This window comes from Neomonachus schauinslandi, chromosome 8, assembly GCF_002201575.2.
Source record: "Neomonachus schauinslandi chromosome 8, ASM220157v2, whole genome shotgun sequence".
NCBI lineage: Eukaryota > Metazoa > Chordata > Mammalia > Carnivora > Phocidae > Neomonachus > Neomonachus schauinslandi.
The window spans coordinates 142,917,099-142,944,699 of NC_058410.1; the positions used below are offsets into that span (position 1 = coordinate 142,917,099).

The following is a 27,601-nucleotide window of genomic DNA, read 5'->3' on the forward strand; positions in this document are numbered from 1 at the left end:
TGAGTGGATTTAGGGGATGTGTGGATGGCATTGAACTGGGTGAAGGATGAGGTAGGGAGCGAAGGTGGCCATGCCTGGATCTCTGGCTGGAGAAACTGTGTGGCTGGCCACGCGCATCCCTGAGCTCAGAGTGTTGGAGGAGAAGTGGATTCTGGAAGAAAGACCACAAGTTCAGTCGAGGACATGCGGAGCTTGAGGGTCGGAGAGACATCCCCGCATTCCAGTGTAGTGGGATAGGTAGGTCTGATGGTCCCAGAGGGGCCTGGGCTGGGCTGGATCTGGGATGGAGTGGTGTCGTGGGAGAGGATGGAAGGTAGCGGGGAGTGGGGAACGGACGTGCAACTAGGAATGACCAGAGAAGCGGGTGGAAAACCTGTGGAAGAGAGATCTGCCAGCATCAGGGCTGTGCCCGGGCGGAGGGCAGGTCTCGTTCAGCTCTGTGCCATGCCCAGGAGCAGTGTAGTGAGCAAATGCTGAAAACCATACACTGGGTTTAGCAAGCAAGAGGTGATCGGGACCTCAGCAGGAGCAATTCCAGCGGAGCTGTGGGGACAGAAGCCCACTTTGAATGGTAGGGCAGAGGATTTGGGGTGGGAAGATAAAGACCCTTGTTGAGAAGTTGGGCTCAGAAGAGGTGTGTAGGACCCAGGGTCTAGCTCTAGATCTTGGTGCCTCCGTATTTGGACATTTAGATATGGGAGGGAAGGCAGACTCTGATGCTTAAGGTTCCAGGACAGGTGGGTGGATGTAATCCAGAGCCCAGGGGAAGGGATGGGCATTTACCTCCTGCGCTTCAGAGGGAGAGGAGGAGGAGGGCGGGCGGAGGCAGCTGCAGGTGCACAAAGGCACAGAGGTTTGGGGTGGGATGGTCAGCGATCTGTTCTGATCATTTCTGTTTTCTCAGTGAAGTAGGAGGCAAAGCCATCTTCCCAAAGGAGCCCGCTTGTTGGGTTAGAGCTCTTCTCTAACCGAGGTGCTTGGCAGCCACCTCGGCAGGCATGGGATCGGCAGCCGGGCGGGTCCATCCAGAGTTGAGGTTTTTCTCTGTGGGCGTAATGCAAGGACAAGGAAGGGACTAACAGTGGAGGAATGGTTTCAGGGAGGTTTCTGTGGGATGAAGGGGCTGGGGCTGATGGGGAGGAAGGATGTGGAATGGTCAATGGCCCAGCCGTGCAGGGATTAGGAACAGGGTGGTGGGCTAGCTGAGTAGAGGAACAAGATACAAGTGCTTGGTTAACTGTCCTGTGCATAGAAATCACCCAGGGATCTTGTTAAAATGCAGATTCTCATGCCGTGGGTCTGGGATGGGGCCTCAGATTCTGCATTTTAACAAGCTCCTAAGGGGTGCCAGCCCCTCTGGCCCGTGGATTGCACTTTGAGGAGAAATTAGAAGGTTGTCGTTTGAGTGGGAGGCCGAATTAGAAATCCTCGAGGTGGTGCAGTCTTGAGCAATAGATAACACGGCCTGGGAATGGCTGAGCGGCCATCTGAGGCACTCAGGGTGCACGATGGGGATGCTAATGCCTATTATCGGCAACACTGCTCCCAGCGTCTGTTGTTTAATCATCCCCCAAACCACAATCAGGTAGGTATTACAGTCCCTCATCCTACAGGTGAGAAGTGAGGCACAGAGAGCCCTGTCCCCAAATCACGCACACTTGTGAGCAGTGGAGTCAGAACTCAGGCTGGGCGGTACCTCTCCGGAGCCCTGGGAGGGGGGCGTCACTGACCCCCGATGACATAAGTGTTAGCATCATCTGCGAATGCGGGTAAGAGGGTCTAAGAGAATGCTAGGGTCTCACAGGTTTTCCCCTGTAATCCTCACAACTGTCCTACAGAGGCTGTGCTCTACCCATTTTACAGGTAAGAAAAGTAAGGTGCAGAGGGATTATGTAACTGATCGGTGGGGGAGTTTTCAAGTGACTCAGTTTTGGTTTGAGTCCAAAGTCCTCCTCCTCCGTATCGGGTTTCACTCCATCGCTCACAGAAATGCAAATCATCTTCTAATTCTCTGGGAGGCTGCAGTTACCATGGGAATAATCTCCCTTGCAGTGACTCATGCTACATCCTGGAGTTTGAGGTGTTGTGAACAAAGCTGAGCCCAGGGGACTGGGCATCTGGGCTTGGCTCTGTCTCTAACTAGCAAGTTTGCACATGTCCCTTAGGTCTCGATTTTTTTATCCCTAGCGACCACTTCCAGAGCTATATTCTGTAAGCATCAGGACAGTTATAACGGCTCGTTTACACTGATGTCTACTGTAGGCTTAGCATTCCATAGGTCATCCTTAATTCTTACACAAGGATGAATGTCGTTTCTAATTTAGAGGGGAGGGTCCTGCAGCCTGGAGACCTCAAGTAACCTGCCCGTTGCCTCCCAGCTCACGGGATGGCAAAGCCAGGGTTTGTCCCGAGGTCTGTCTGACCGCAAAGCCCGTGTTGCTGCCTCAGCCTCTTCCGTAGCCTCATGGTGGATCTTGCTTACAGGTGTCATAAATCAGGATTATCAGACTGTCAAAACCTGGACTCCAGGAAGGGCTCTGTTTGATACTGGTTTTGAGAGGCACCTCTCCTATGCATGGTGCATGCAGGTGCGTGCGCGTGCACACACGCACGCGCGCACGCACGCACGCGCATGCACGTGCACACACGCACACGCACGCACGCACACACACGCATGAGAACGTGTGTACGCCGATGCCTCTGGAACAAAAGTTCCATGAACGGGGGCTTATGGCATTCACTTGCAAAGCGCTTGATTTTCTTTTTTGCTTCTAGTTCAGTTTAGTCCATTTTATTAAGATACTTGTTAAGCTGTACTGATGATTGAACCACCTGCCAATGGTCTGCAGCCCTCAGTTTGAAAACTATGTGCAGGGACGTCTGGGTGACTCAGTTGGTTAAGCGTCCGACTCTTGATTTCAGCTCAGGTCATGATCTCAGGGTCGTGAGATCGAGCCCCACGTCGGGCTCCGTGCTGGGCGTGAAGCCTGCTTAAGATTCTGTTAGTCGCTGTTCTCCCGCATTACCCCACTTGTGCGAGTGCTCTCTAAAATAAAAGTAAAAATTATGGATTTCTTGATACAGTCACTCTCAATCTTCTTTTCTTTCTCTCCCAATTTCTTATCTCTGAATTTCATGAAAAATCTCTCTGATTATATATGTAGCAGTATTAAATCTAAATCAGACCCCCCACCATATGCCACCACACTTTTGCAGAGTGGGAAAGTATTTCATAAATTTGCTCCGAGAGAAGGAAAGAAAATTGTCCTTTTTAAATTGGATGACGGTGCTAACGTAACAAAGGAGGAAGAATAAGGAAGTGACTTCTGTGTCTTCTTGGCTAGAAAGATGAGGGTATAAGGCTGGGAAACATGGGCTGGTAACGTGAAATGGTGCAGGTTGGGGAGAGACCACAGCAACAGAATTCTGGTAAAAGACGGTGAAACTAACTTCTTGTTCCAACTCTGCCATATAGCCAGTTGTTAGCTGTAATTATCCTTGTAAACTTGTCCCAGGACACGCCTTTGTTGGACTCTGTTATGTACCTGGTTTTGTTCTGAGTACCTCACATATGGTGTCTGGATAGGTGATATTGTCTCCATGCTTTTACAGAGGAGGAGCCCCGGGCACAGAGAGGCTAAGTAACCTGTCCAAGGTCACACAGCTGGTAGTAAGTGGTCTAGTGGGCATTCATCCCCAGGCTCTCTGCCTCTGGAGCCAGCGTTCTTTGTCACTACACCGTCATGGTTACTTGTCTTTTCTTTCACGTGATTCTTTGTGGTCCCAGTTGGATGCCATGCCTGGGACAGGAGGTCCTCGCCTCACCTCTGGGGTTATACATGGATGAAAAGTGATTGGAGTCCATCCACCTGATAGGGGCAGCCAGAAGGGATCTGTAGAGTTGATTTGCTTTCTGTCCTTCTTGAGCTCTGGTTATTTCTTGTTTTGTTTTTTGTTTTTTGGGGTTTTTTTGGATTATGACAACTACCCCACGCCCTTTTTTTAATTTTTTTATTTTTTTAAAGATTTTATTTATTTATTTGAGACAGAGAGAATGAGAGACAGAGAGCATGAGAGGGAGGAGGGTCAGAGGGAGAAGCAGACTCCCCGCCGAGCAGGGAGCCCGATGCGGGACTTGATCCCAGGACTCCAGGATCATGACCTGAGCCGAAGGCAGTCGCTTAACCAACTGAGCCACCCAGGCGCCCCGCCCTTTTTTTTTAAAATTTGTGTTTAAAATTCTGTTGCTTGAAACAAAGAAGAACTCTAATGCGTGCTGACCAATCCTTTAACGCTTCCCGGTCTGTTTCCTCATCTGTAAAATAAAGGAATTGGATACACCCTTCCCCAGATCCGCTCAGCTCTGTGATTTTTAGCTAGAATTGGGTTCTAGTGACTTTCATGTTCAAGAAGAGACTGGCTGGTCCTGTGTTGGGGACGCAGGAGAAGTTCTGTTAATTAACGGGGTTAATACGACCGTTCCCTTCGTGTTGTATGTTTTGTGTATTCCTTGCATGGCTCTGACTCTTCTGTTGAATTCATTTAGAACATAAACAGGACGGGGATGACTGACCCCTTCCCCAGCGCCCACCCAGGCCCGAGAGTTCTGGGCAGGAATTCTCCAGCCCTGAGGCCCGACGTGAGCCCACCTGCACCCCGAGGGGCTGCAGCTGGGGATCGGACTCATCTTGTTATAGCCTAGGAGGTGGTCCCTTTCTAGGGCCAATTCTGCTTGACATGAATTTGTCCTTATAATAGAATCAGTGTGACATACTCCAGAGTTTTGTGTTAGCTGGTGCTTTGACAAGAAGATCTGATATGGAGTGACATCAGGAGAATTGATGTTTTGAAGTAGCCACATATTCGTCTGTGGAGGAACATTAAATATGTTTGGTTTCTTTCATGCGTCGGTAATGCCTTACAAGTTGCAGTGATGGGCCTGCAGAGGGAAGGAAGTGATGTGTCTGACGAGCTGTGTGTTCTCCACAATGGCGGAAGTAACCAGGTGAAAAAGAAATGGATTTGCACAGGTGTGAGAGAGTCAAAGCCCAACTCAAGTGGCTTCCTCACTCCCCTGTGGAGGGAGCATCTGTCGGTCCAGCGAGTAGGGCCCCATGAAGGAATTGATTCCCTTCGGCAGATATTTCCTGGGGACTTGCCCTTCCCAGCCATCCACACACACCAGAGAGGAGCAGGGTCCAGGAACCGGGGGAGCCCCACAGTGGGCCTACGTCACGGACCCCGAGTGTAGGACGGGGACACGGGCACCTCTTCCAATGCTCTTATTCTAGTTTCAGGGCATTGAAGTCCATAAAGGTAGTGATTTGTTCCGTTCGGTCCCTCAGCTGGGTTGAGGCTGGCCCCAGGCTACATGTGGGTAAGTCTCTCGTGGTTTAACACGGTTGTGGGCATTCACGGTTTTATTGTAACGTTGAGATGTACAGATACGCACACTCCATTGCATCTCATCTGCGAGCGCTCTCTGAGCGCTTTACCATACGACCCGCTGGGCCCTCACGCCTCCGTGGGTGTAGGTACGATGACTGCTCCCATATGGCAGGAGGGGAAACATCGTTCCTCAAGTCGTTCGCCCAAGTACATAGATAGTAGACCGAATTGAAATGCTGACCACCGCCGACTCCAGGGTTTTTCCTTTAAACCGCTAGGCCAGGGGTTGGCAAACTTTTTCTGTGTGGGACCAGATAGTAAGTATTTTAGGCTTTGTGTGCCCTAAAAATCTCTTGTCGCTTCAGCTCTGCCTTTGTAGTGTAAAAGCAGCCAGAGACAGTACCTCAAACAAATGGTGTGGCTGTGTCCCAATAAAACTTTATTTGTAAAAATAGGGGGCGTGCGGGATTTGGCCCATAGGCTGTAATTTTCAGATCCTGTTCTAGACCATCCTGCCTTGTTAGGGCACATCTATTAATGACAGAGAGAGACAGACACTCAGTAGTATGGTGATCCAGTTTTATAAGGGATCGGGTGCCAGAAATTGCACGGAAATGATGGATTGTTTGTATTCCTTTTGGGTGAAGTGTCCTCCTGCTTTAGCTACAGAGGGTGATGGTCGTCATGGCTGGGTACAGTGGGATGTTAAGAGGCTCAGGGCCAGGAGAGACTTTATGTTCTCTGTCAACTTTCTGGGAGATCTTGCACAAGGCTCTGGGCATCTGTCACTCATAACTCCATGGTGGTGATAGTGGTCCTCACCACCTGCCCGTCTCTCTCCCCTGTGTCTTGGATTAAAGAGGTCTTGTCCGTGATGCCCTTGGAGCATCGCTGGGAGTCTGGAAGAGGGTAAACGAATTACTTGGCATCCATCATTTAGTTTGCTTGCAAATTAGAGAGAACTTTGGGGGTATAAGACCCTTCTTTGAATGTTTGCCGGGTAGAGCCCAATTTTAAAGGAAAGGCGTTCTTAGTGAACTGTGTGAGAGAATGTGGATTTGGGTGGCATGAATTTATGGATTACCTGTGCGGCGGTAGGCTTTAGGCAATGGAGTTATTAAAGAGGGTGAAACAGGTATTTATTTCAGTTTTTAATAAGTGTGCAGTGAGAGGGCTCCATAGCCCACCTCATTATATATCATTTCCACAAGAAAATTTAGGCTTCTCTGCTAAGCTGTGAGTCTTAGCAGTGGGGAGGATTTTTATAAATGTTTCCAAGTGAAATTTTGAAGTTAAAAGTTGAGTGGAGAAACCTCAGAGGGCGCAAAGGCTGCTGCTTGCATTTCAATGAAAGGGAGAGGAAATTCATTATAGGGGTTGAAGATGTGGTTTGCATGCTAAGACCTTTGTGGAAGAATGGGCCTCCCCAGAGGAGGTGGGAGGGAGGTTGCTTGCCCTTGGTGACTAAGTTTCCTTGATTAAGCACAGATATTTCTTCTGATGCCCTCTACCCTCCCCTACTTTTTTTTTTTTAAACTTTGCAAGAAAATATATTGAACTGAAAATTTCAGCCTAGAGGAAGTCTCAGAATCTTGGTGGGTTTTGTTTGTATTGTTCTGCTGCCAAAAACTATTACTTAAAAATTCAAGAAGTGTAACTACTTAATTTGGGAATCGAAATTTAAGATGTGATCACATCAGTTATAATGAAAGAAGAGCTGGTATTTGGCAGAGACCTTCTGGGCGCTGGGCTAGGGCCGTATCTTCACCAGGTCAGTACACTTAAATCGTGCTTAAAACAAGGGCATCAGTCCTGCAGAGGAGTATTCTTCTTGTTGTGCAGATGAGCACATGGAAGCATCGGCAAGTTCACTAACTCCGTCGGGGTTAAACCGCTAGAGAGTAGCAGAGCCAGAATTTAAATCTACCTTCCTGATTCCAAAACCCGTGCAAGGAGGCTGAGCAAGGGTCCTGGGTTTCTGGGACACAGGATTCTCAGTGCTCAGGCTAGAAACATCCTGGGCAAATGGGAGGATTTGGTCACCCTGCAAGGAAGGTGCTTGTTACTCCCAGCACCAACGTGGTGTTCATTATCAGCATCAGTCAGGATCAGAGGAGTTTTCCTGTGTGGTCGCCATATGTATGCACTGTAGGGCCCCCAAGACCGTAGACCCCGGGGCGGTCTTGGAGCCGAACAGGAAAGCTAGGAGACCAAGTTCTTTGGGATTCCCAACATGAACGTGGCCCCATTTATTGGCCCAGTTTGCATTGATGGGGCAAGAGGCATGATTCTTGGAATGATAGCATTTGTACTGTTCCATTCTTGCTGCAAAGTATTGCTACACTGTTGTGCTCACAGGTAGTGGGAAAGGCTGGGTCAGCTTCCGAGGATTTCATCCACCCCACCCCACCCCCTTCCAGACTTCCCCAGACCAGTCCTCGTGCCTCTGGGGACCGGAGGTGATCACCAGAAATGGGGACCAGCCGGCAGAAAGCTTCTTCCTTGAAAGCCCGGGCTCCCACATGGATGTGGCTCTTTTCAAACAAATTCTTTTGGCCTGTGTCCAAATTCCAAAGGACACTGTGTACACTTCTGGAGGACACTGTGTGCTTAAAAAATATTCTTAAAGAAAGGGAGTTGGCACACAGGACCACAGACTGCAGACTCTGTTGTTGCTTGAGGGAAAGCAGCAGTGATCATGAGAACATCGTATGTCTACGTATGGTCAAGAGATAGATCGCTCTTTATTCAAAAAGTGAATCTGTAGGAACATTCTGGGTTTTTTTTTTAATCCTCCCTTTTAAGAAGTGTACTGACCCAGTTAATACCGTGTTCTGTGGCACCTAGAAGCCCGCTGGGGTGGCTGATCTGGAGAGGGCTGATCCAGAGAAGGCAGGCAGGTCGTCAGATGGCCTTGCTGCTTGTGGGAGACCTCGTTCCCTGGAGGGAGCGCAGCACGGACGGAGGGGCGAGAGGCCAACCCACGCCCGGTGCTGGCGATTGCAGTTGCTTGGGTGCTCGTTTGAGATTAGTTTCTAAGACTTATTAGATTCACACAGGGGACCTTGTAATCACTTAATTACCGAGGTGCTCATTGCTTAACCATGTCAAAAGGTGCCTTGTCGTTTTTATTTTGCGTTTTGTTCAAGGGTCTCTGTGACCGTGTTACAAATGAAATATTCTTCCGGAATGCGGTATTTCCTCTGTGATTGGTGTCTACTGTTTGGCAATCGGCACAAATAAGACGCAAGCTCCCAAGTGTTTAGCATAGGGGAGGCTCTGGGAAATGAGGGCAGAGTGCAGGGGAGTGTACCAGAGGAGGGGCGGGAGAATGAGAGGCTGGGGAGCATGGGGGAGGAGGGAGTAGCAGGTGCGGCAGGGCATGGAAAAGGGGGAGACACACACAGACTGAGAGATACGCAGATAGAATCAGGTAGGCAGACAGAAGACAGAGACAGACAGACAGGCCGACCAGTAGGGACGGGTTCTTTTCCTTGTGATCCTCAAACATCCCTCATCCTCCCGATGACGCTTTTACCTGTTTGCTTCCCTCTGGCTTTAAAGTCCTGTGACTCAGCTGTGTTTGCGTGTGTGTAGACTCTTAAGGAAGTGGGTTCTGGAAAATTTGAGAGTCCGTATAAGGAATTAGAAACCCAGTGTCTGGACCCAGACCACACTGGGTTCAAATCCCAGCTCCGCCACCTGCTTGCTGGTCCCCTGGGAAGTTACGTAATCTCTCTGTGCCTTCATTTCTTCTTGTTAAAATGGGGATAATAACTGTGTCTCGCTCTTAGAGGATTAGGGATGTGTACCCAGCGGTATTGGCCATTGTCACTGCTACTGTGCTTGTAACATGATCCTGGATGTCGTGGGACCAGTCTCCATTTGCAGGAATGTTCACAGAGCGTAATATATTTTTCCAAATACTGGAAAGGCTGCATGTTCCTGTCTGGGGCTTTTGGCATTGAACATATTGCGCACGTGAGGAGAAGGTGTAGAGATCTAATACACTGGGGGTCAGGGGTCACAGGATCCAGTCCCAGCGCCTCACAGGCCAGCAGATGTGATGAGTTTCTCTGGACCTGCTCTCAGATTAGACACTGAGACGGTAAACAAGGGGGTTTTAGGTCACAGGTGATAGAGTCCTCTTTGGGCATGTGAGTCTTACGACCTGGTTACAATTTTACCTCTATGTGGAGGTTCCGTGGGTGTAAGATTCACGACAAGACTGGGGGCTGCTTGTATTAGTGCCCCTGGAAGAGAGAAATGTGTGCGCTGTATCGTAAATAATAAATTTAGTGACGAGGAGGTTCTTTGGGAAATGAAAAAGCCAGTTCTCCCGTCAAAACCTAAGTGTCAGGGACTCCTCTTCACTGCAAAGGCCCTGGGGCCTGCCTGGGTCTCCAAGCGCGTTTAGATCTTTGCGGTTGTGGACGTGGGATCCCTGCTCCAGGCCTGGCTTCAAACCATTTCTAGCCTCTGCTGGGCATGTGGGGTCCTCTGGGCTCCGTAGATGTTCTTAGCTGTTTTGGAATTGGAACGTCCATAAATGTTCTCTCGAGGACTGAGAGAAGCCCGCTGAGAGACATAGCCGGGGACAGCTTAGAAGCCTCTCCGTTACGCTGCCTGGGCCTCGTGTAAATGTTCCCTGCTGGTGTACAGAGAAAGGGAAGCAGGAGGGCCAGAGTGGCTGGTGGTTGTAATTGGAAAGTGTGCATGAACACTTGGCTTCTTCCTTCAGTTTGCTGTTGATGCATGGAGGCTTATGACTGTCTTTCTATAAGATCTCTGTATTTTAATATCACAGAGAACTGTCTTGTTGACTCAGCTGACGTAATCTCCTGGTCCTTTGTGCTGTTGACCGATTGCTCGTCTTGAGATTTCACAAGTGATTTGTTCCGGGGAGACCTTCGTACAGCGACTCTTGAGTAAAACTAGTTCTTCATGGCCAACAAGCCGTCCCAGTTCACTTAGTGTTCTCACATGCCAGGAGCCAAGCCCCGTGGCCTCTCAGTGCCTTAGTGTCCCTCAGTCTTGTGGGTGACACCAGAGCCTCCCAGTCCTGCTGGTAGTACCTACACTGATGCTGCTTTTCTCTCCTGCAGGTGCTCACATCATGCCGAGCCTTCCTTGTAACAGCACGGATCCCTACCAAGGTAAGCGTCGGTGCATTTCCTCCACTCACACATACGCATGCACGCTCACTTTCAGTGATGGGAGCTTCACGATTTAGGCTGTGTCCAGAGTGCTCTTAGCACACCCATATTTTCCTTCCTTCTCCCCAGAAAGCACCTCAGCGTCGTGATGACGAACAGTTTTTACTCCGTTTCTCCTCTTCTTGTGTAAAAAGCATCCCGTGAAAAGTGGGGAAGCATTTTGTGCTCCCTGAGGCTCGTGGATTCCGGTCATTTTTCTCTCTCAGCCGGCATCAAGTCTAGCTCTTATTTCCTTCGGTCCAGGAAAGGCAGATTTTTCTAAGGCTTTGACATGTGGGCAATAACCTTCATCACTGTGGAGGGTGCGTTCTTGGTGGGAGAGTGTCTCAGGCATTCTGTGTGTACTCTGGGGTTGCCCATGAAAAAGACCATGACACCACTTTGTTCTTGAAAGGATCTGTTTAATTTTGCCCAGATACCAACCCACTGTTTGCTAGTCCAGGGCTCAGGGTGCCTCCTGCCTTTTTTCTTTCTGATTATACAAATGCTAAATTTTATGACGTTTCCCCCTGCCCCTTTTGGTAATGTAAAGTGAGTCTGTTTTTAATGTGTCATAAATGAAATCAATTATTATGTGAATGGTGTTGGGCTATGTTGCCTTTATATTAAAACACCCCAAAGCAGGCTGTAAGGAAGTGAATGAACCATTATCCCACTGGTGAAAAATTAATTGCAGAAGGAAATTTTATGAGCTTGAGAAACAGTCAAGTAGCCTATTGAGTAGAAGGCCCCTGAATAGTATGTTTCCCCTATTTAAAAATGTTCTGACACGGAAAGGTGTCTTCCCCTCCTGGGCAGTCACCCACCTCTCTTCTTCTTCTTCTTCTTTTTTTTTTTTTAAAGATTTTATTTATTTATTTGAGAGAGAGAGAGAGAGAAAGCACATGAGAGGGGGGAGGGTCAGAGGGAGAAGCAGACTCCCCGCCGAGCAGGGAGTCCGATGCAGGACTTGATCCCGGGACTCCAGGATCTTGACCTGAGCCGAAGGCAGCCACTTAACCAACTGAGCCACCCAGGCGCCCAATGAAACTTTATTTATTTTTTTTATAAAGATTTTATTTATTATTTGACAGAGAGAGAATGAGAGAGAGAGAGCACATGAGAGGGGGGAGGGTCAGAGGGAGAAGCAGACTCCCCGCCGAGCAGGGAGTCCGATGCGGGACTCGATCCAGGGACTCCAGGATCATGACCTGAGCCGAAGGCAGTCGCTTAACCAACTGAGCCACCCAGGTGCCCCTCACCCACCTCTCTTCTGCTGGCTGATCCCATACTGCCCCCTCCCTTGCTCTGCCCTGAGTGAAGGTCTGGCTTCGTCCTGTGATGTGTATCGTGCTCCACGTTGGCCCGGCTAGCGTGGTTTGGACATTGGTTCTGATTTCTGATATTGTCAGCATCACAAATAGAGAAGAACCATTTTTCTTCTGAAGTGGTCTGTGTTCATGTTTCCCCCTGGTTTTCATGTGCCACAGTATACCTTGGCTGAGATGCAAAACCCATGTCGATGACATTAATTTTCTGGGGGAAATAATTATATTCCAAACAGTACCGTACAGTAGGTTCTGATTATGGCATAGATGTCTTCCCTTTGGGCGCCGATTAACATTTTCTCTCTTGTCTTTCTGTTGTTAAATGTATCACATATGCAGTCCAATGTACAAAATAGGAAGGTACTTCTCTGTGATGAATCACAAAGCAAATACCGCTGCAGTCACCCCCAGATGAAGAAATAGAACTTTGCTGTCACCCCAGACGGCCCTGGCTCCGTTTTGTGGGCAGGAATGGGTAATTGTCAGATCAGGGATGGACCACAGAGAAGCTGGGTTGAAGGATCGCCCCCCCCATCAGCCAGGCAGATGCGAGGGTCTTCCACTGGTCCACGGTTTAGCGGTGGAAAGAGCACAGTGCTTTGGGGAGCAGGGGTGTGGGGGGGCTGTGGGGGGAGGGAAACAGGTCGGAAGGTGGGTGGCGGAGGCTCAGGCTTCTGCCATGTGGAGTGGGGGGACATTCCTGCAGGACAGTCACCTGTCCATTTGCTTATTGCCTGTGGGCGGGGGACTTGCTGGGGGGCGGGTAGAGGTGGGGTGAGTGACAGAGGGGTGGGGGGCTAGCGATAGTCTGGATTAATTCCTTCCTTGCATCTGACCAATCACGATCATCTGTGGTGCTGCCTTAAAAGCATCCTCAGGTGTTCCTGCCTCATCTTGCCCTGAGCCATTCTTTAAACTGGGTGTGTGTGGGCGGGGGCTTTGTTGGGGAGGGTCAGGTGAGGGACTGTTGAAGAGGAAAGGGGAAGTGGCCAGGCTGGAGAGAGTGACTTGAGCCTCACCATGTCTTTCAGTCTGGCTTAGGGACGCCCCTCCTCGCTCTTAGGAAAGCTGGGACGCCCAAAGAATCACAGACACAGGGATTGTCCGTACTACAGGCTCTGTGTCTGGCTTCTGCCTGGTCCTAGTTCTTGTGATGCCTCTATGCCTTTGCAGATTCTTTTTCTTCTGCCTGGACTTCCCTTTTCTGCCCCTTCTTTGCTTGCCAAACTTGAAAAGTCATTCCTCAGAGCCTCGCCGAATGTCTCCGTGCTTTCCTGCTCCCTGACGCTTTGCTTCTCCCAGTGACAGTGCCTAGGTGCCGTGGAAGCATCTTAATTGACCTCCAGCTAACCTCACTTGGCCACCTTGATCACAGCTGTCCATGCCATGCCTGATGGTGCCGACTCGTGCCCCCTGTGCTTTCGTGGCTCCTGGGTGGTGAGCGCCCTGACCTGTCCACACCTGCTCCCACCAGTTGAATGAGTGCCCACCGAGGGTCAGCGGTTTGTTTCCAAACCTATTCATAGCAGTTGTAATGCCAACAGTACATTTATTTAATTCAAGCAGTGCAATTCACATAGCAGTGAAATAGGCTGTGAAAGGAGAGGGTGTCTATGAAATACTGATTATCGATAAAGGCGCATTATGTAAAAAGAAATTACTGTCTTGTTAAGGACCAGACAGATGTTAAAGGCTGGGTGGTGGGGAGCGTAATAATTCAGCAAAATTATGCCCTCAAGTTGCTTTGCGAGTGTCTTCAAATTCTCCATGTTATTTATTATTATTTATTTTTAAAGATTTATTTATTTGAGAAAGAGAGTGGGGTGTGCATGGAAGGGCAGAGGGAGAGGGGGAGAGAGAATCACAAGCAGACTCCCCTCTGAGGATGGAGCCCAACACGGGGCTCGATCCCATGACCCTGAGATCGTGACCCGAGCTGAAATCAAGAGTCGGACGCTCAACTGACTGAGCCACCCAGGGGCCCCCTCCCTCCATTTTGGAGAGACTTGAATTGGACGTTGGGTGCCTGGATTTATGGTTGTGGCCCCCAGAGGAAATGCCATTGTAGGGCCAGCCGGTAGGTTCTTCTCAAAGAAGAAATGTGGTCACTCTGTCAAATAATTTCCTGCTTGAGGTGACTTTTCGAAACCCAGCTGAGCATCGGTCTTGATAATAATGGTAGGTGAGAGGACTTCTACTCAAAGAGTGTTTAAGATGGGCCTCCAGTGCTGTGTTTGACTCTTGGAGGACAAGAGAGATGTGTCCTTCTTTTCAGTTCCAATCCTGGTACATAGTAGGCCTTCCATATATATCTGTGGGTTGACTAAGTGAATAATGAAAGAATAACTTTTCTACCTCCGGCCCTAAGTGCTATACATCAAGATATTTAACTGGGCACTCAGGGGTTCTCTGTCCTAAGGTTCATCCTACCAAATGTGTAGAGTACAGCATAGCACCCAGGGGCACAACTAAGGGTCTTGTGCGTTTGGTTGTGGGTGGGTACTTTTCCCTTTACCTTTCTAGTTTGAAGGCAAAGAGGTCAAATAAACTAATCTAACTCAGTCTTCTCTAACACAGAGTGCTCTGGGATTGTTCGCTGTAGTCGGATGAAAGACTGCAAAATTGGGGGAAAGATTAGTGGGTATTGTCCAGGAAGAATAGGAAGAGTGTGGGACTGGAGATATTTTGAAGAAAAAAGAAATGCTGATTATGGGAGAAGGGAGAAAGGATCACTTACTATTAAAATGGGAAGGAAATAAATCATTTATCTGCACACACAGATAAGATTTTTACTTAACTATGTGTGTTTCATTTAACCACAGTTTTAAATTCCTACATGTTGTATTTTTCTAAATCCATTCAAAATACGCATTTTTATGAAAGATGGGGAAGGAATGATGATGATTCCAGGAAGTGGCCAGAGTGTAACCCAAAGAGGTAACAGTTTAGAGAGAAGGAAAACCAACATCGTCATCTTGATGGGACTTTCTGGAGCAAAATTTTGAAATAGGAGAAAAACGTATATTTAGATGGCTCACTTTATACATTCATTTCTCAGTGAATAAATGGAGTATTTATTCATTCAAACTTTCCATTGAGTTTGTCCCTGAATGAAATTTTAAAAGTCAGACTTGTAGCTTCCTTTCAACCCTTTAGTAAAGTGAAGAATATGTTTCTTTTTTTTTTTTAAAGATTTTATTTATTTATTCATAAAAGACAGAGAGAGAGAGAGGCAGAGGGAGAAGCAGGCTCCCCGCTGAGCAGGGAGCCCGATGTGGGACTTGATCCCAGGACTCTGGGATCATGACCTGAGCCGAAGGCAGACGCTTAACGACTGAGCCACCCAGGCGCCCGAGAATACTTTTCTGAAATACGCTAAATCAAGGTCATATCTTAAGTGCACCAATGGAGACTAGTTAAGCCAGCCTGCCTTCCGAAGATGCCCAGTACCTTGTTTTGCTCTCAGACTGTTTCTAATTGTAGCATTTTCACCTTAAATTATAGGTTTTGCCACCCTCATTCATTTCAGGTCTTTATTTCAATTGCAGCTCGAGTTAACCTTCAGCTACTTGGAGATTCACGGTGTCATCTGCAACAAGTCAGCTCAGGTGCGTGCCAACAACAGCCATCTGTGTGTCATTAACTGCGGGGTCCTCACCTTTTCTTGAGTTTCTGAAACTGGGAAACTCCTATTTTGGTTTCACTATTGATATTCTCTTGGGATAATGTAGAAAAACAAGATTAGGGAAAATGGAAGTTTCTGAATGACAGACTGAACAGGGGGCTAGGTGGGTAGGGGCTGGGAATGTGTTCTCATAAGGAAAACACATTCTCCAGAACTCAGTCTGAGAAGAACTAATGAGCTCTTATGTGAGCTGGTGATGTAAACGTGAGATTTTGTACAACAGGGTTTAGGGTTAAAATCTCCTAGCTATTATACAGTACTGTCTAAGGTCTTTCTGGGAATATAGTGATACATGAATATTTTGGTGTTAATAAAATAGAGATTTTTATTTTTTATTTTATTTTTAAATTTTTTTAAAGATTTATTTATTTTAGAGAGAGAGAGCGTGGTGGGAAGACATAGAGGGAGAGGGAGGGAGGGAATCTCAAGCAGATTCCCCACTGAGTGCAGAACCTGATGTGGGGCTTGAGGTGGGTCCCCACACGGGGCTTGATCTCACAACCCTGAGATCATGACCTGAGCTGAAATCGAGTTGGATGCCTAACTGACTGAGCCACCCAGGTGTCCCTAAGATGTAGATTTTTAAAAACAGCTTTATTGAGCTATAATAAGTACTATGCAGCAAACTGAAGTGTACAGTGTGATTAAGTTTTGACATATGTGTACCCATGAAACCATTACCACAATTGAGATACCAAATTTATTCCTCATCCCACGGTCTCCTCATATCCCCCAGCAGACACTCCCGCTTGCTTCTCCTCCTCTGCAGGCATCTGCGGGAATCTCCTCCCTGCAGTTAGAGATTAGTTTGCATTTTCTAAAACTTTGTGTGAGTGGAATCATACGGTGTGTGTACTCTTTATTGCCTGCCTTCTTTCCATCAGTATAATTGTTTTGGGATTGATTTATTTTGTTGCATGTCTCAGTGGTTCCTTTTCATTGTTGAGTAGTGTTCGTTGTGTTCCGTTGTGTCCTGTTGTGTCCCGTTGTGTGCCATTGTGTTCCACTGTGTTTTGTTGTGTTTCTGTTGTGCCTCGTTGTGTTCCATTGTGTTTCGTTGTGTCCTTTTGTGTCCTCCTGTGTTTTGTTGTGTTCCATTGTGTGGTTGTATCGCAGCTGCTTTATCCATTCACCTGGTGAGGGGCAGTTGGGTGTTTATGTTGTTGGCAAGACAAGCAAAGCTGTTGTGAACATATATGTGTACAAATCTTCGCTTGGATAGAGGCCTTCGTTTCCCATGCATAGATATCTTGGAATGGAATGGCTGAATTGTATGGTAGGTACACTTTTTAAGAAGTTGCTAAACTGTTTTCCAAAGTGGTTGTACCATTTGACTTGCCATGAACGAGCAGTGCATGAGGGTCCCAGTTCCTCCACATCCTTCCTCCACTGGCGTGGTCAGTGTGTTTAATTTTAGCCATTCTGGGAAGTATGTGATGCTTTCTCATTGTAGTTTTAATTTGCATTTTTCCAATGACTAAAGATACTGAGTATCTTTTTATCTGCTTGTCTGCCATCATCTGTCTCCCTTGTTCAAGTGTTGGTTAAAATGTTTTGCCATTTTTTAAATTGAGTTGTTGTTGTTTTAAGAGTTCTTTGTATATTCTGAATACAAATCCCTTTGATACACGATTTACACATATTTTTTTCTCAGTCCGTGGCCTATCATTTTCTTTGCAGTGCTTTTGAAAGGGCACAAGTTTTAAATTCTGATGATGTCCAATTTGTCGGTATTTTTTTTTTTTTTGTGGATCATGCTGGTGTCATATTGAATAAATCTTTGCTCAACCTGAGGTCACAGAATGTTCTAGAGCTTTTGGAAGTGTTACAGCTTTACGTTATACATTTAGCTCTGTGATCCACTTTGAAGTAGTTTCTGTATATAAAGCAATATACGGATCAGTTGGGTTTCTTTTGTTGTTTTTTGGGTGTGGTTTTTGTTTTTTGGGGGGTGTAGGTTTTTTTTTTTTTTTTTTTTTTTTTTTTGCATATGTATAGCATATCCACCTGTTTGAAGGACTGAACTGGCTTTCACTTTTGTTGGAGATCCGTTGTTCACATAACTGTTGGTCCATTTCTGGACTGAATCCTGTCCCTGTGGTGTGTTTGTCTGTGTGCCACTACCATACTGTCTTGATTACTACAGCTTTATATAAGACTCGAAATCAGATAGTGTTAGTCTCCCAAATTTGTTCTTTATCAAAGTTGTTCAGTGATTCTGGGTCCTTTACAATTCCATATGAATTTTAGACTCAGCTCAGTTTCTACAGAAAAGGCTGCTGATATTTTGATTGGTATTATATTGAATCTATAAATCACTTTGGGGAGAATTGACGTCTTAACAGTTTGGAGTCCCTGACCCAAGAAAACTGTATTTCTACACATATTTAGGTCTTCTTTAATTTCTCTCAGCAGTGTTTTGTTGTAGCTTTCAGCATACAGATCTTACACATCTTTTGTCGGATTTATTCCCAAGTATTTTGTATTTTTTGATGCTATTATAAATAGTATTGTTTTAAATTCCAGTTCTTAATTATTTCTTGCTGGCATATAGACATACAGTGGACTTTTGCATATTAAACTTGCATCCTGACAACTCACCTATTAGTTCTAGTAGCTTTTAAAAACGAATTTCATCATTTTCTACATAGACGATTGTGTTGTTTGTGAATAAAGACAATTTCACTTCTTCCTTTTCCAGCATTAATATCTTTTATTTCTTTTTCTTGCCTTATTGCTGTTGGGTCTCCCACATTCCTGTGTGTGCAGACATCTCTGAGCTCTCTGGGGGAATCACATGGTGCCCTTTGCTGTGCCATGAATAATCAAGTCCTTTCTGTCTGACCCAGGACTCTCCTGTGTCCTGCCAGCATTCATAAAACAGCAACAGGCTAACTTACTTCTGGGTGGGGTAAAATCAGATCTCAGCGCCTGACAACTGTCCCTGCTAACCCCTCCAGATCAGTGCTGAATAGACATCCTTGTTCCCTCCCTGATCTTGGAAGGAAAGTACCATTCTTTTTCCACAAGTGTGATGTTAGCGGTAGGTTTTTCACTGATGCCCTTTATCTGGTTGACGAATTTCTCTTCTGTTCCAAGTTGGCTGGGAGGCTTTCTCAGGAATTAGTGTTGTGTTTTATTATGTTTTTTCTCTATTACTGTGTGGGTTTTTTTGTTTTTTTTTTCCTTTTAGTTTGTTAACAAGGTGAATTATATTGATTGGCTTTCAGGTATTAATTCAACCTTTCATTCCTGGGATTGACCCTCCTTGGTCATGATGTATTATCCATTTTTGTATATTGTTGGATTCTAGTTGTTAAAAGTTTGTGAAGAGTCTTTGCATCTATGTTAATGACAGTTACTGACTATATTTTTCTCTTTTTAAAAAAGTTTTCGTCGCTTTCTGTGTTGGAATGATCATGGACTCATAGAATTAGTCCTTGCTCTTTGGTTTTTTAGAAAAATTTAGAATAACCAACTCTTTAAATGTTCAGTTGAATTGACCCATGATGTCATCAGGGCCTGGAGTTTTCCTTCAGGAAGGTTTTAACCTACAAATTCTTATTTCTTTCATAGATATGGATGCGTTCATATGTTTCTCTTTGAGTGAGCTGTGGTAGTTTGTGTCTTTTAAGAAATTTACTCGTTTTGTCTCAGTTGTCACATTTACTGATATAAAGTTGTTCGTAGTATCCCCTTGTTACGCTTTAAATATCTGTAGGATATCATTCCTATTATTGATCATTTAGTCCTTCTCTCCCTGCCTCTCCCTGTCCTCCAATCTGATTAGAGGTTTATCAATTCTGTTGATCTTCTCCAAAAACTTGCTTTTAGTTTTGTTGATTTTCTCTATTGATTTGATTGGTTTTGTTTCCTTTTTCCTTGATTCTTACTATGATCTTTATTGTTTCCTTCATTCTACTTTTAGTTTTTAAAACTATGAAGAATACGTGTGTTTGTGTATGCACACACATGTGTGTGTAGTTTGTTGACAACATTCCTAAAAGTTGTCAGAATTGTCACTCATGTTGATCGAGATTACATACAAATCCTTGGAACTTTTCCATAGTTCATCTGAGAGCAATGTTTTATCCTGTGTGTTTAGCATTCTTTAGAAACTGGAGTTTGGAAGAAAAATTACAGCACCATATGTTTGCCCAAATGGCAGACATATGCAGGAGTGAATGATTACTCACGAGTGATGTCATAAGCAGGGCCTTCTTGACGGTCTGAATTCGGGGATGTTTATGTTTATGAGGTTGGGGTTGTGATCGAGCAGAAGGGCTCTACTGAAATGTTAATGCCAGCACTATATTCAAAGTATGATTTGACGTGGGATTTAATTAAGAGAAAGGCTGTTGATACAGCAAGACTAATTTCCCCATGTAGCTGTTGGGACTGGTCCCGTCTAGGGACACTGTAGTCCCGTCCCTTCTGTCTGTCTGGCATTCAGAGGAACTCAAGTGGTATCAGGCCGTCCAGTCGGCCCATGGGACTATTGTCCCAGTGAGAAATGGAGGAGGGGCTCGACAGCATTGCTTCAGCTTAGTGTGGACCTTGGAGATGAAGGTACAGCAAGACGATGGTGCTTTTTCCACAGAGGGGCCCGTGATGCCGGGCGCTTCGCAGGACTCAAATTCTGACGTTTCAGAAATTCCTGTGGTGCTGTTTAAAAACACTGATACCTCCTGCAGTACCCCTCCCCCGCCACACCCCCCTACGCACGCACGCACACACTGCAGTTAGGACTCAGTGTGTCTGGGGTGGGCATTTGATTCTCTCGTATTCTAGAGGCTGAGAAATAGTAACCTGGGTAACCTCAGGAACTTTGACGTCTGGTTTCTCCAGTGTTCTCTGATGTGAAATCATAAGGATGATAGTGTCTGCCCATGGCACTCACAATCCACCCTTGATTAAGACATGCTTTTCCTTTTTTTCTTTCTTCTTTTTTTTCCCCGTGTTCTTTTCTAATGTTCTCTGGGATTGATTGACTTCTTTTTTTTTTTTTAAGATTTTATTTATTTGAGGCAGAATGAGAGAGAGAGAGAGAGAGAGAGCATGAGAAGGGGGAGGGTCAGAGGGAGAAGCAGACTCCCCGCCGAGCAGGGAGCCCGACGCGGGACTCGATCCCAGGACTCCAGGATCATGACCTGAGCCGAAGGCAGCCGCTCAACCAACTGAGCCACCCAGGCTCCCAGATTGATTCACTTTTTATCACTATTTAATTAGAGCTTTGTCAGTTCAGGTCACCTGCCTGGGACACTCACATTTCCTCGTGTGTGAGTGAGAGGGGTGCGTGTGTTACCGAGTTAGTGAAATGTGACCTTTCCTACTGCTCTTTTCCTCCTCCTTGTGGGAATGTGGGAGACCTTTATCTTATTTTCCAAATCTCATTGCCGTAGCACTTCCTGGCGTCCAGGTTCTGTGGAAATTCTGTTGCCTGTTCATGGTCAATATACTGAGACCAACTGTTAAATACTTTTATGGTTACAGAATTTTTGGACTATTTCTTGTACAACTGAAACACCTATGATTTTTTTTTTTTTTTAAACTATAAGGTTAACTGTTTGCTATGTCATGGGATGATTTTGGCAAACCACCCATGGCTGTTTCTGCTAGAAGAATGAAAAACGCTTTACCAGTCTGTTGACTGGCATTTATTTAAAAGTGCTTAAATGTTTAGCCAGGTTGTTCTACCTTAAAAAATGGAGGCAGGGTGGGGTTGGAAACTCGAATCTTAAGTAAGATACTGCTGATTATTACTTTATTTTGATTATTTTATATTTAATTATTATTATTTTATTTAAATAAGATATTGCTGATTCTTATTTTAAATGTGTACTGGAGGTCGTGATTATGTCCTGCTAGGTGGCTAAGCCGGAATTGTTGCAAGCATTCAGTTTTTCCCCAGCTGAACTAGGAGGGACAGAGGTATTTGAAAGGGAGTTCTTTGTCCTGGTGAAATGGTTTGCTGTGTTAGTGTCCCCTCTATCTCTCTGTGGCAATCTTTCCATCAGCCCAAGGTGGTGACATATTCTGCAGGGCTGTACGCTGCCTTCATGTCAGCTTGGATCTGAAGGCCTCATTTCTTCCCCTCGCCTGTCACCTTTTTTTCTTCCCTGTCATTCTCTTCAATCCTGTGCAATTAAGGATGATTAGGTGTTAAGACGAAGCAGAATTAGAATAAGCTAATTACTAATTACTCACACCCAAACTGTGAACTGAATAGATAGATGCACTAGATGTGAAGAAAGTACAAGTGCCCTGTAGTGAAAAATATAATTACCCACGGTGGGAATGTTGGGGGCAGGGTGTGGAGCACAGACACGGTGGCTGCGTCCCAAAGTATCTGGCTCTTTAAAACACAGATGTGTGCACATGGGACATCGGAGCCTAGCTGCACAGAGCAACTTTAATTTGCTGAAGATACTTCGTTGAGGTGTCCTGGGGTTGAACAGTAAATAGCCTCCAGATACAGCAATGCTTGCTGCCTTTTTGGGGAGAAATATTCCTTGGGCCACCTTCTAGAAGACCAGTGCGTGAAAATTAGGATTAATTTTTTTTTTTAATATGGAGAGTCAACTAACTGACACAGAGGTGATACGTATTGAGAGAGTCCTTTGGGGTGCTTGTGGAAAAGTAACATTTTAAGGTCTCAGATCATTTAAGTCTTTTTTTATCTCATCATTTTGGCAAATAAATTGCATTACTTTTCCTTTTTTTAAATAGAGATTTATTTATTTGAGAGAGAAAGAGAGCACAAGCAGGGGGAGCAGCAAGCAGAGGGAGAAGCAGGCTTCCCGCTGAGCAGGGAGCCCGATGCGGGGCTTGATCCCAGGACCCTGGGATCATGACCTGAGCAGAAGGCAGATGCCCAACGACTGAGCCACCCAGGCGCGTGCATTGCTTTTCCTTTTAGTGTTAACACTTTGAAAGACAGATGATTATTTTTAATTTAGCTAATTTTAGGACAGTGTAAAACAAATCTAAAAACTGCTTTGTTAACCTAATTGGCTAGTTGCACATTAAGTGTAGTATTCCCCTATCATATTTTTGTACAAGTTATGTACCAGCAGGAAGTAAATATGTGAGGCTATTTTGATGCAGTGAAAATCCAAAGGGATTGCATTTAACATGAATATTTTTGAGATCCAAGATAATGGTATTTTTTTTTTTTTAAATGAGGTTGATTTTCTTTATTTGAAATGTGTCCATAAACAACCTGCTGCCCTTTGCGACCTGCTCCTTTTCTCAGGTTGACTTATACTTATTTACAGTATGAGCTCTATGACCTCAGTGTCAACATTTTTGGTGGTAAGCTTTGGACATTTCCCAGCAGTTATTGGAATGATCCTTTGCCTAGTCCTGAATGTTATGACCTTGTTCGTGTCATATAATCCTTTCCAAGAATTCTCTCTTTTTAGAGAAGTTGAAATGTTTGTAAGCATTTGATTTTTCTTTTGTTGCCAGGCAAAAGGTTTTTAACATTTCCGTGAAACATCTCATAAGGGGTCTTGTTTTTAAAACATGTCAAAAAAAAAAAAAATAATGATGAGATTGCCCTCAGCTACTTACCAAAGGAGGTATGCTTACTTATTCCAGATAGTAGGGATCTAACAGACTTGGTAAGACCACATCTTGAGACAAAACCTTGGTAAAAGGAGAAGTCATGTGTGAATGTGAATATCCTGTCTCCATCACATGGCCGGGGGTTGCGGGGGGAGGGATCCGGTTTGAATTTTGCCTTTACAAACACTTGTTTCAGTTTCTGGATGTTTCTGACAACCATTCCAATCTCTACCCAAACAGTTCCTCGAGTCTTTTTTTTTTTTTTTTTAAGATTTTATTTATTTATTTGAGAGAGAGAATGAGACAGAGAGAGAGAGAATGAGAGGGGGGAGGGTCAGAGGGAGAAGCAGACTCCCCGCTGAGCAGGGAGTCCGATGCGGGACTCGATCCCGGGACTCCAGGATCATGACCTGAGCCGAAGGCAGTCGCTTAACCAGCTGAGCCACCCAGGCGCCCAGTTCCTCGAGTCTTAACTAAGGGTGTTATTTTAAGGAAGTGCTTCTTAAAAAGCTGGTATTTTATTGGTATAGGTCAGTGTGAGTATATCGTTTACGTGACTTAAAACCCCAAATTCAAGGCTCCGTACTGATTACTAAGCAGCGTCCAACCCGATTCTTGCAGATGGTGGTGGAAACTGAGAAGTACAACATCTCCATGAAGATGGCATCGCCCGAGGACGTGAGCGAAGTGCTAGCCCACATCGGCACCTGCCTGCAGAGGATATTTCCTGGCCTCTCCCCAGTGTGAGTGCTCGGGGGGAAGGGCGAGCAGAGCAGAGAACGTCCTCAGAGTGGTGGATGAGAATGCGCCTGCCCCTCACGCGTCCTTCTCCACTTAAACATTTCGACAGCAAACCCTCACTTGGGCCCTTGCGTTCGACGTCTGAGGTTCTCCGCGGGGCTCTGCTTCATACTGTACTTCCAAGAGCTTGAGCCGTGAATGGTTTGGCCACCCTTTCACCTCTGCTCCCATCACTGAAGCAGAAACCTTTTTGACATAACTTGCAATGTACCCTAGTGGGACTAATCCTCATGGCTCTTAGTGGAACCAGGGGCTCAGTGCTTTGCAGGAAGGCATCGAGGACACTATTCATGAAGAGTGAGAGGCTTCATTTTCCTTTTTTTTTTTTCTCTTAGTTTTCTGAAACACACGTTAGGAATATTAGTAAATTGTGTCTGTGCATGCCCTCATAATTCTTTGTTAAGCACTTTTCATCAGGATTATGCGCTTGGGTAACCGAGTTTGTCCATAGGGACTGTGTGGGTTGCTGGAAGGGGGGGGTGGGACTGGTGGAGGTAAAAAGGCAGAAAGATCCTATGTCAGAAAGCTCCCTAATTTAATAGTCCCTAGTGAAAATACCTTTCTGCTAGAAGGAGACGGTACAGAGACTGTAAAAATCCCTCTCCTGTCGCTCGCCCTGTGTATGGAGGCCACGAGGCCTCACGGGGACACGTTGAAGATGGGGACCTGTGCGTCTTGCTTGACAGGAGCAGGAGGGAAATTTCGGGGACTTGCCCTTTATGGAACATGTTCCTTACGATGCTCTGCCTCCTCATGAAGAGGCAAAGCAGGAAAACCTAGCCTTGTGTCTTTCAAGCCTTTTGGGTGCCTGCAGGTGGTTTGGTGGAGATGGGGCTTCCTTACGGTCTCTGGCTTTCCAAGACCTGCTGGGTTCTTCTAACAGCTCTGCGCGGTGCTCTCTCTTTTCTTCGCCTCCCGCCAGCATGGTGGGCTGGCCTGTGCCTTCTGGCTATTCACCCAGTGCTTCCTCCTCTGCAGCCTTGGGCTTCTCGTGCTTCTCTGAGCGACTGGCTAGCTGGTTGCAGAGGAGCGGAGTGTCCGCGGCCTCATCCCGTGGCACAGAGGGGTCGAGTGGGGCTGTCCCCTAGCTCCTGCCTGCCTGGAATTTCCAGGTCTGAAGCCTTAAAGGCAGGCTCCTGCAGGGTGCAACCACACTCTCGCGTGTGTGCAGGAGAGTTGCGGGTAGGCAGGGGTGCGGGGTGAAGTGAGGCATGATGAGGAGCGGTGAGGGGGAAATACCCACAAGGAGAACATCCTTAAAGCCACCAGATAACTATTTGGGGTGATCATGAGTTAGCAGTCACTACATAGCCCATTCTCCCTAAACGATGTTTAGTAAAGTGACTTTGTACGTCCTGATGAGATCAGAAAATTGTTAAGCACAGCCTCATTTAGCACGGACTTACACAACCCTCGGAACAATATGTAGAATCTCTGCTTTCTTTAAAATGCAGTTTTATTTGCCTAATATTCTAGGAATTTGGAGGAAATTACCAGTTTTTGGGTTGAATTCTTCCATTTTTTTCTTTCCCAGAGAAAATGGTCAAAGAAGAGTATTGCACTCTTCTCTTCCATTTAACTTTTTTTTTTAAAAGATTTTATTTATTTATTTGACAGAGAGATACACAGTGAGAGAGGGAACACAAGCAAGGGGAGTGGGAGAGGGAGAAGCAGGCTTCCTGCCGCGCAGGGAGCCCGATGTGGTGCTCGATGTGGGGCTCGATCCCAGGACCCTGGGATCATGACCTGAGCCGAAGGCAGACGCTTAACGACTGAGCCACCCAGGCGCCCCCCATTTAACTTTTTGTTAAAAGGTTTGGGCAGCAAATATGAACCAAGCATTAAGTAATGAGCTCCATTTCCAGGGAGGCTGTCACAACATAGATGTTAGTTTCTAAATCTAAGACCTCCACCCGAGCCTCATCTGCACTTCTGTCTCCTGGCTGCACAAGGATGTCCCCAGGCACCTCACACGCGGTGCGTCCCATCAACTTAGCAGGTTTTCCCCCGAACCTGCCCGTGTTTGACACTGTATCTCGGTTAGTGGCTCGTCGTGTGCACAGTGTCTTGTTCTTCACTCGCACCTGTCAGACCCTTTTCATGCCTGTCTCCTGGTCTGCTCCTTGTCTGGCCTCTCATTTCCACCGCCTTCGTTCAAAGGGTCTCACGTTCCAGGGCAGCATCGTCCTCACCTGTGTCTGCGTCTCCAGGCCTTCTCCTCGCCGCGGGTCTTCTGCGCGGTCACCAGAATTACCCGGTTGCGTCCACGCTGTGTAGGCTGGTGTAGCAAGACCACTGCCGTCTGGCCCCATGATCCAGCCTCTCCTGTCCTCAGTGCTTTCATGCAGGCTGCTAATCCAGACACACTCCCACTCCAAAAGACCTAGCCCGGGTGTCTAAAGAGTTTCTTTATTCATGGGTCCGTAGAACTTTGTGATCACGTCCTCTGCTAGCACGTGTCTCGCTGTGTTACAGTTGTTTCTTGATACACTTATATAGTCAGTGTTTACTGAGTTTCTACTATAGACGGCAGAGTACTAAGTGTTGGGGTCCACGGCCCACGTGGAATTTACATTGGGAAGTTGCATTACTTACACTGGGAAACAGACCCCCCAGAAATAAATCAGTGAAGTAAGTGTAAACTTGAGTAAATGCTTGCAACTGATCTTTAGTGCAGGACTAACATAAAGAATAAAACTCCGTCTGCCAGGGCCTCCCAGTGGCCATGATACTTTGAACAGACCCTCGAGGGAGAGAAGGAGCCTGAAGAGGGCAGAGAATCTTTCCTTCTCAGGCCTCTGCTTGTGCTGTCTCGCCTGCCTGGACCAGGGTTGGCGTCTTTGAGGAGCGGAGAGAGAACCCGGGCGGCTGGAGCATGGGAGTGAGGAGAATGCAGGCGGGAGGGGGTAACTGGTGCGAGATGAGGCTGGAGGCACAGGTCTGGGTCGGTGGACGTAGGTCCTCATGGGGAAGAGTTTTCAGGTGAGCACTAGCTCGCTAGGAAGCCGCTGTCGGTTGCAAGTACAGATGTGACATGATTCCTGATGCGGTTTATGAAGATTATTTTTGCCGCTGGAGAGAGTGCAGTGGGAAGGGTAAGGGCAGGAGGGGAGAGCTGGTTAGAATGCGGGCAGGCATATGGGGTAGGGATGGCTGCGGCCGTGACGTTAGAGATAAGGATGGGAGGTGGAAGATGGAAGATTTATTGTGGGTACAGGACTGGCTGATGGATTCGGCACGTGGGTGACGGCAGTGAGGAAAGGGAGGACCAAGGATGACTCCTAGGTTTCTGGTTTAATGACTCAGTGACTCGTGATACTTTGCAGTGAGGTGGAAGGGGCCGAGGGTAGCTGGGGGGGGCAAGTTTTATTTGGGGGGAGAAACACCCCAACCATTCTGTTTTAGGCATGCTAAGCTTGAGATCTAGGACACGTGAGGGAGGGGGTGTCAGATCGGCAGTTATGTACCTGGGGTTGGAGCTTGGGGGAAAGGTCCGTCCAGGTCTGGAGATGTCGCAAATGTGGGAGTCATTACTGTAGAGAGTCTTGCTTGCACGACTGTTTTTTTTTTTTTTTTTAAAGATTTTATTTATTTATTTGAGTGAGAGAGAATGAGAGACAGAGAGCATGAGAGGG

General features: G+C 46.5%; 1 protein-coding gene across 2 annotated transcripts in view; it reads left to right on the top strand.

Moving 5' to 3' along the window:
- CARMIL1 (capping protein regulator and myosin 1 linker 1) overlaps positions 1-27,601 on the top strand; it is a 308,066-nt gene that overhangs the window by 102,255 nt on the left and 178,210 nt on the right. For both annotated transcript variants that reach the window (XM_021696859.1, XM_044917255.1), the window contains exons 3-5: positions 10,494-10,544; positions 15,460-15,519; positions 23,787-23,908. In XM_021696859.1, coding sequence (XP_021552534.1) covers positions 10,494-10,544; positions 15,460-15,519; positions 23,787-23,908 — 233 coding nt within the window. The remainder of the gene's footprint in view (positions 1-10,493; positions 10,545-15,459; positions 15,520-23,786; positions 23,909-27,601) is intronic.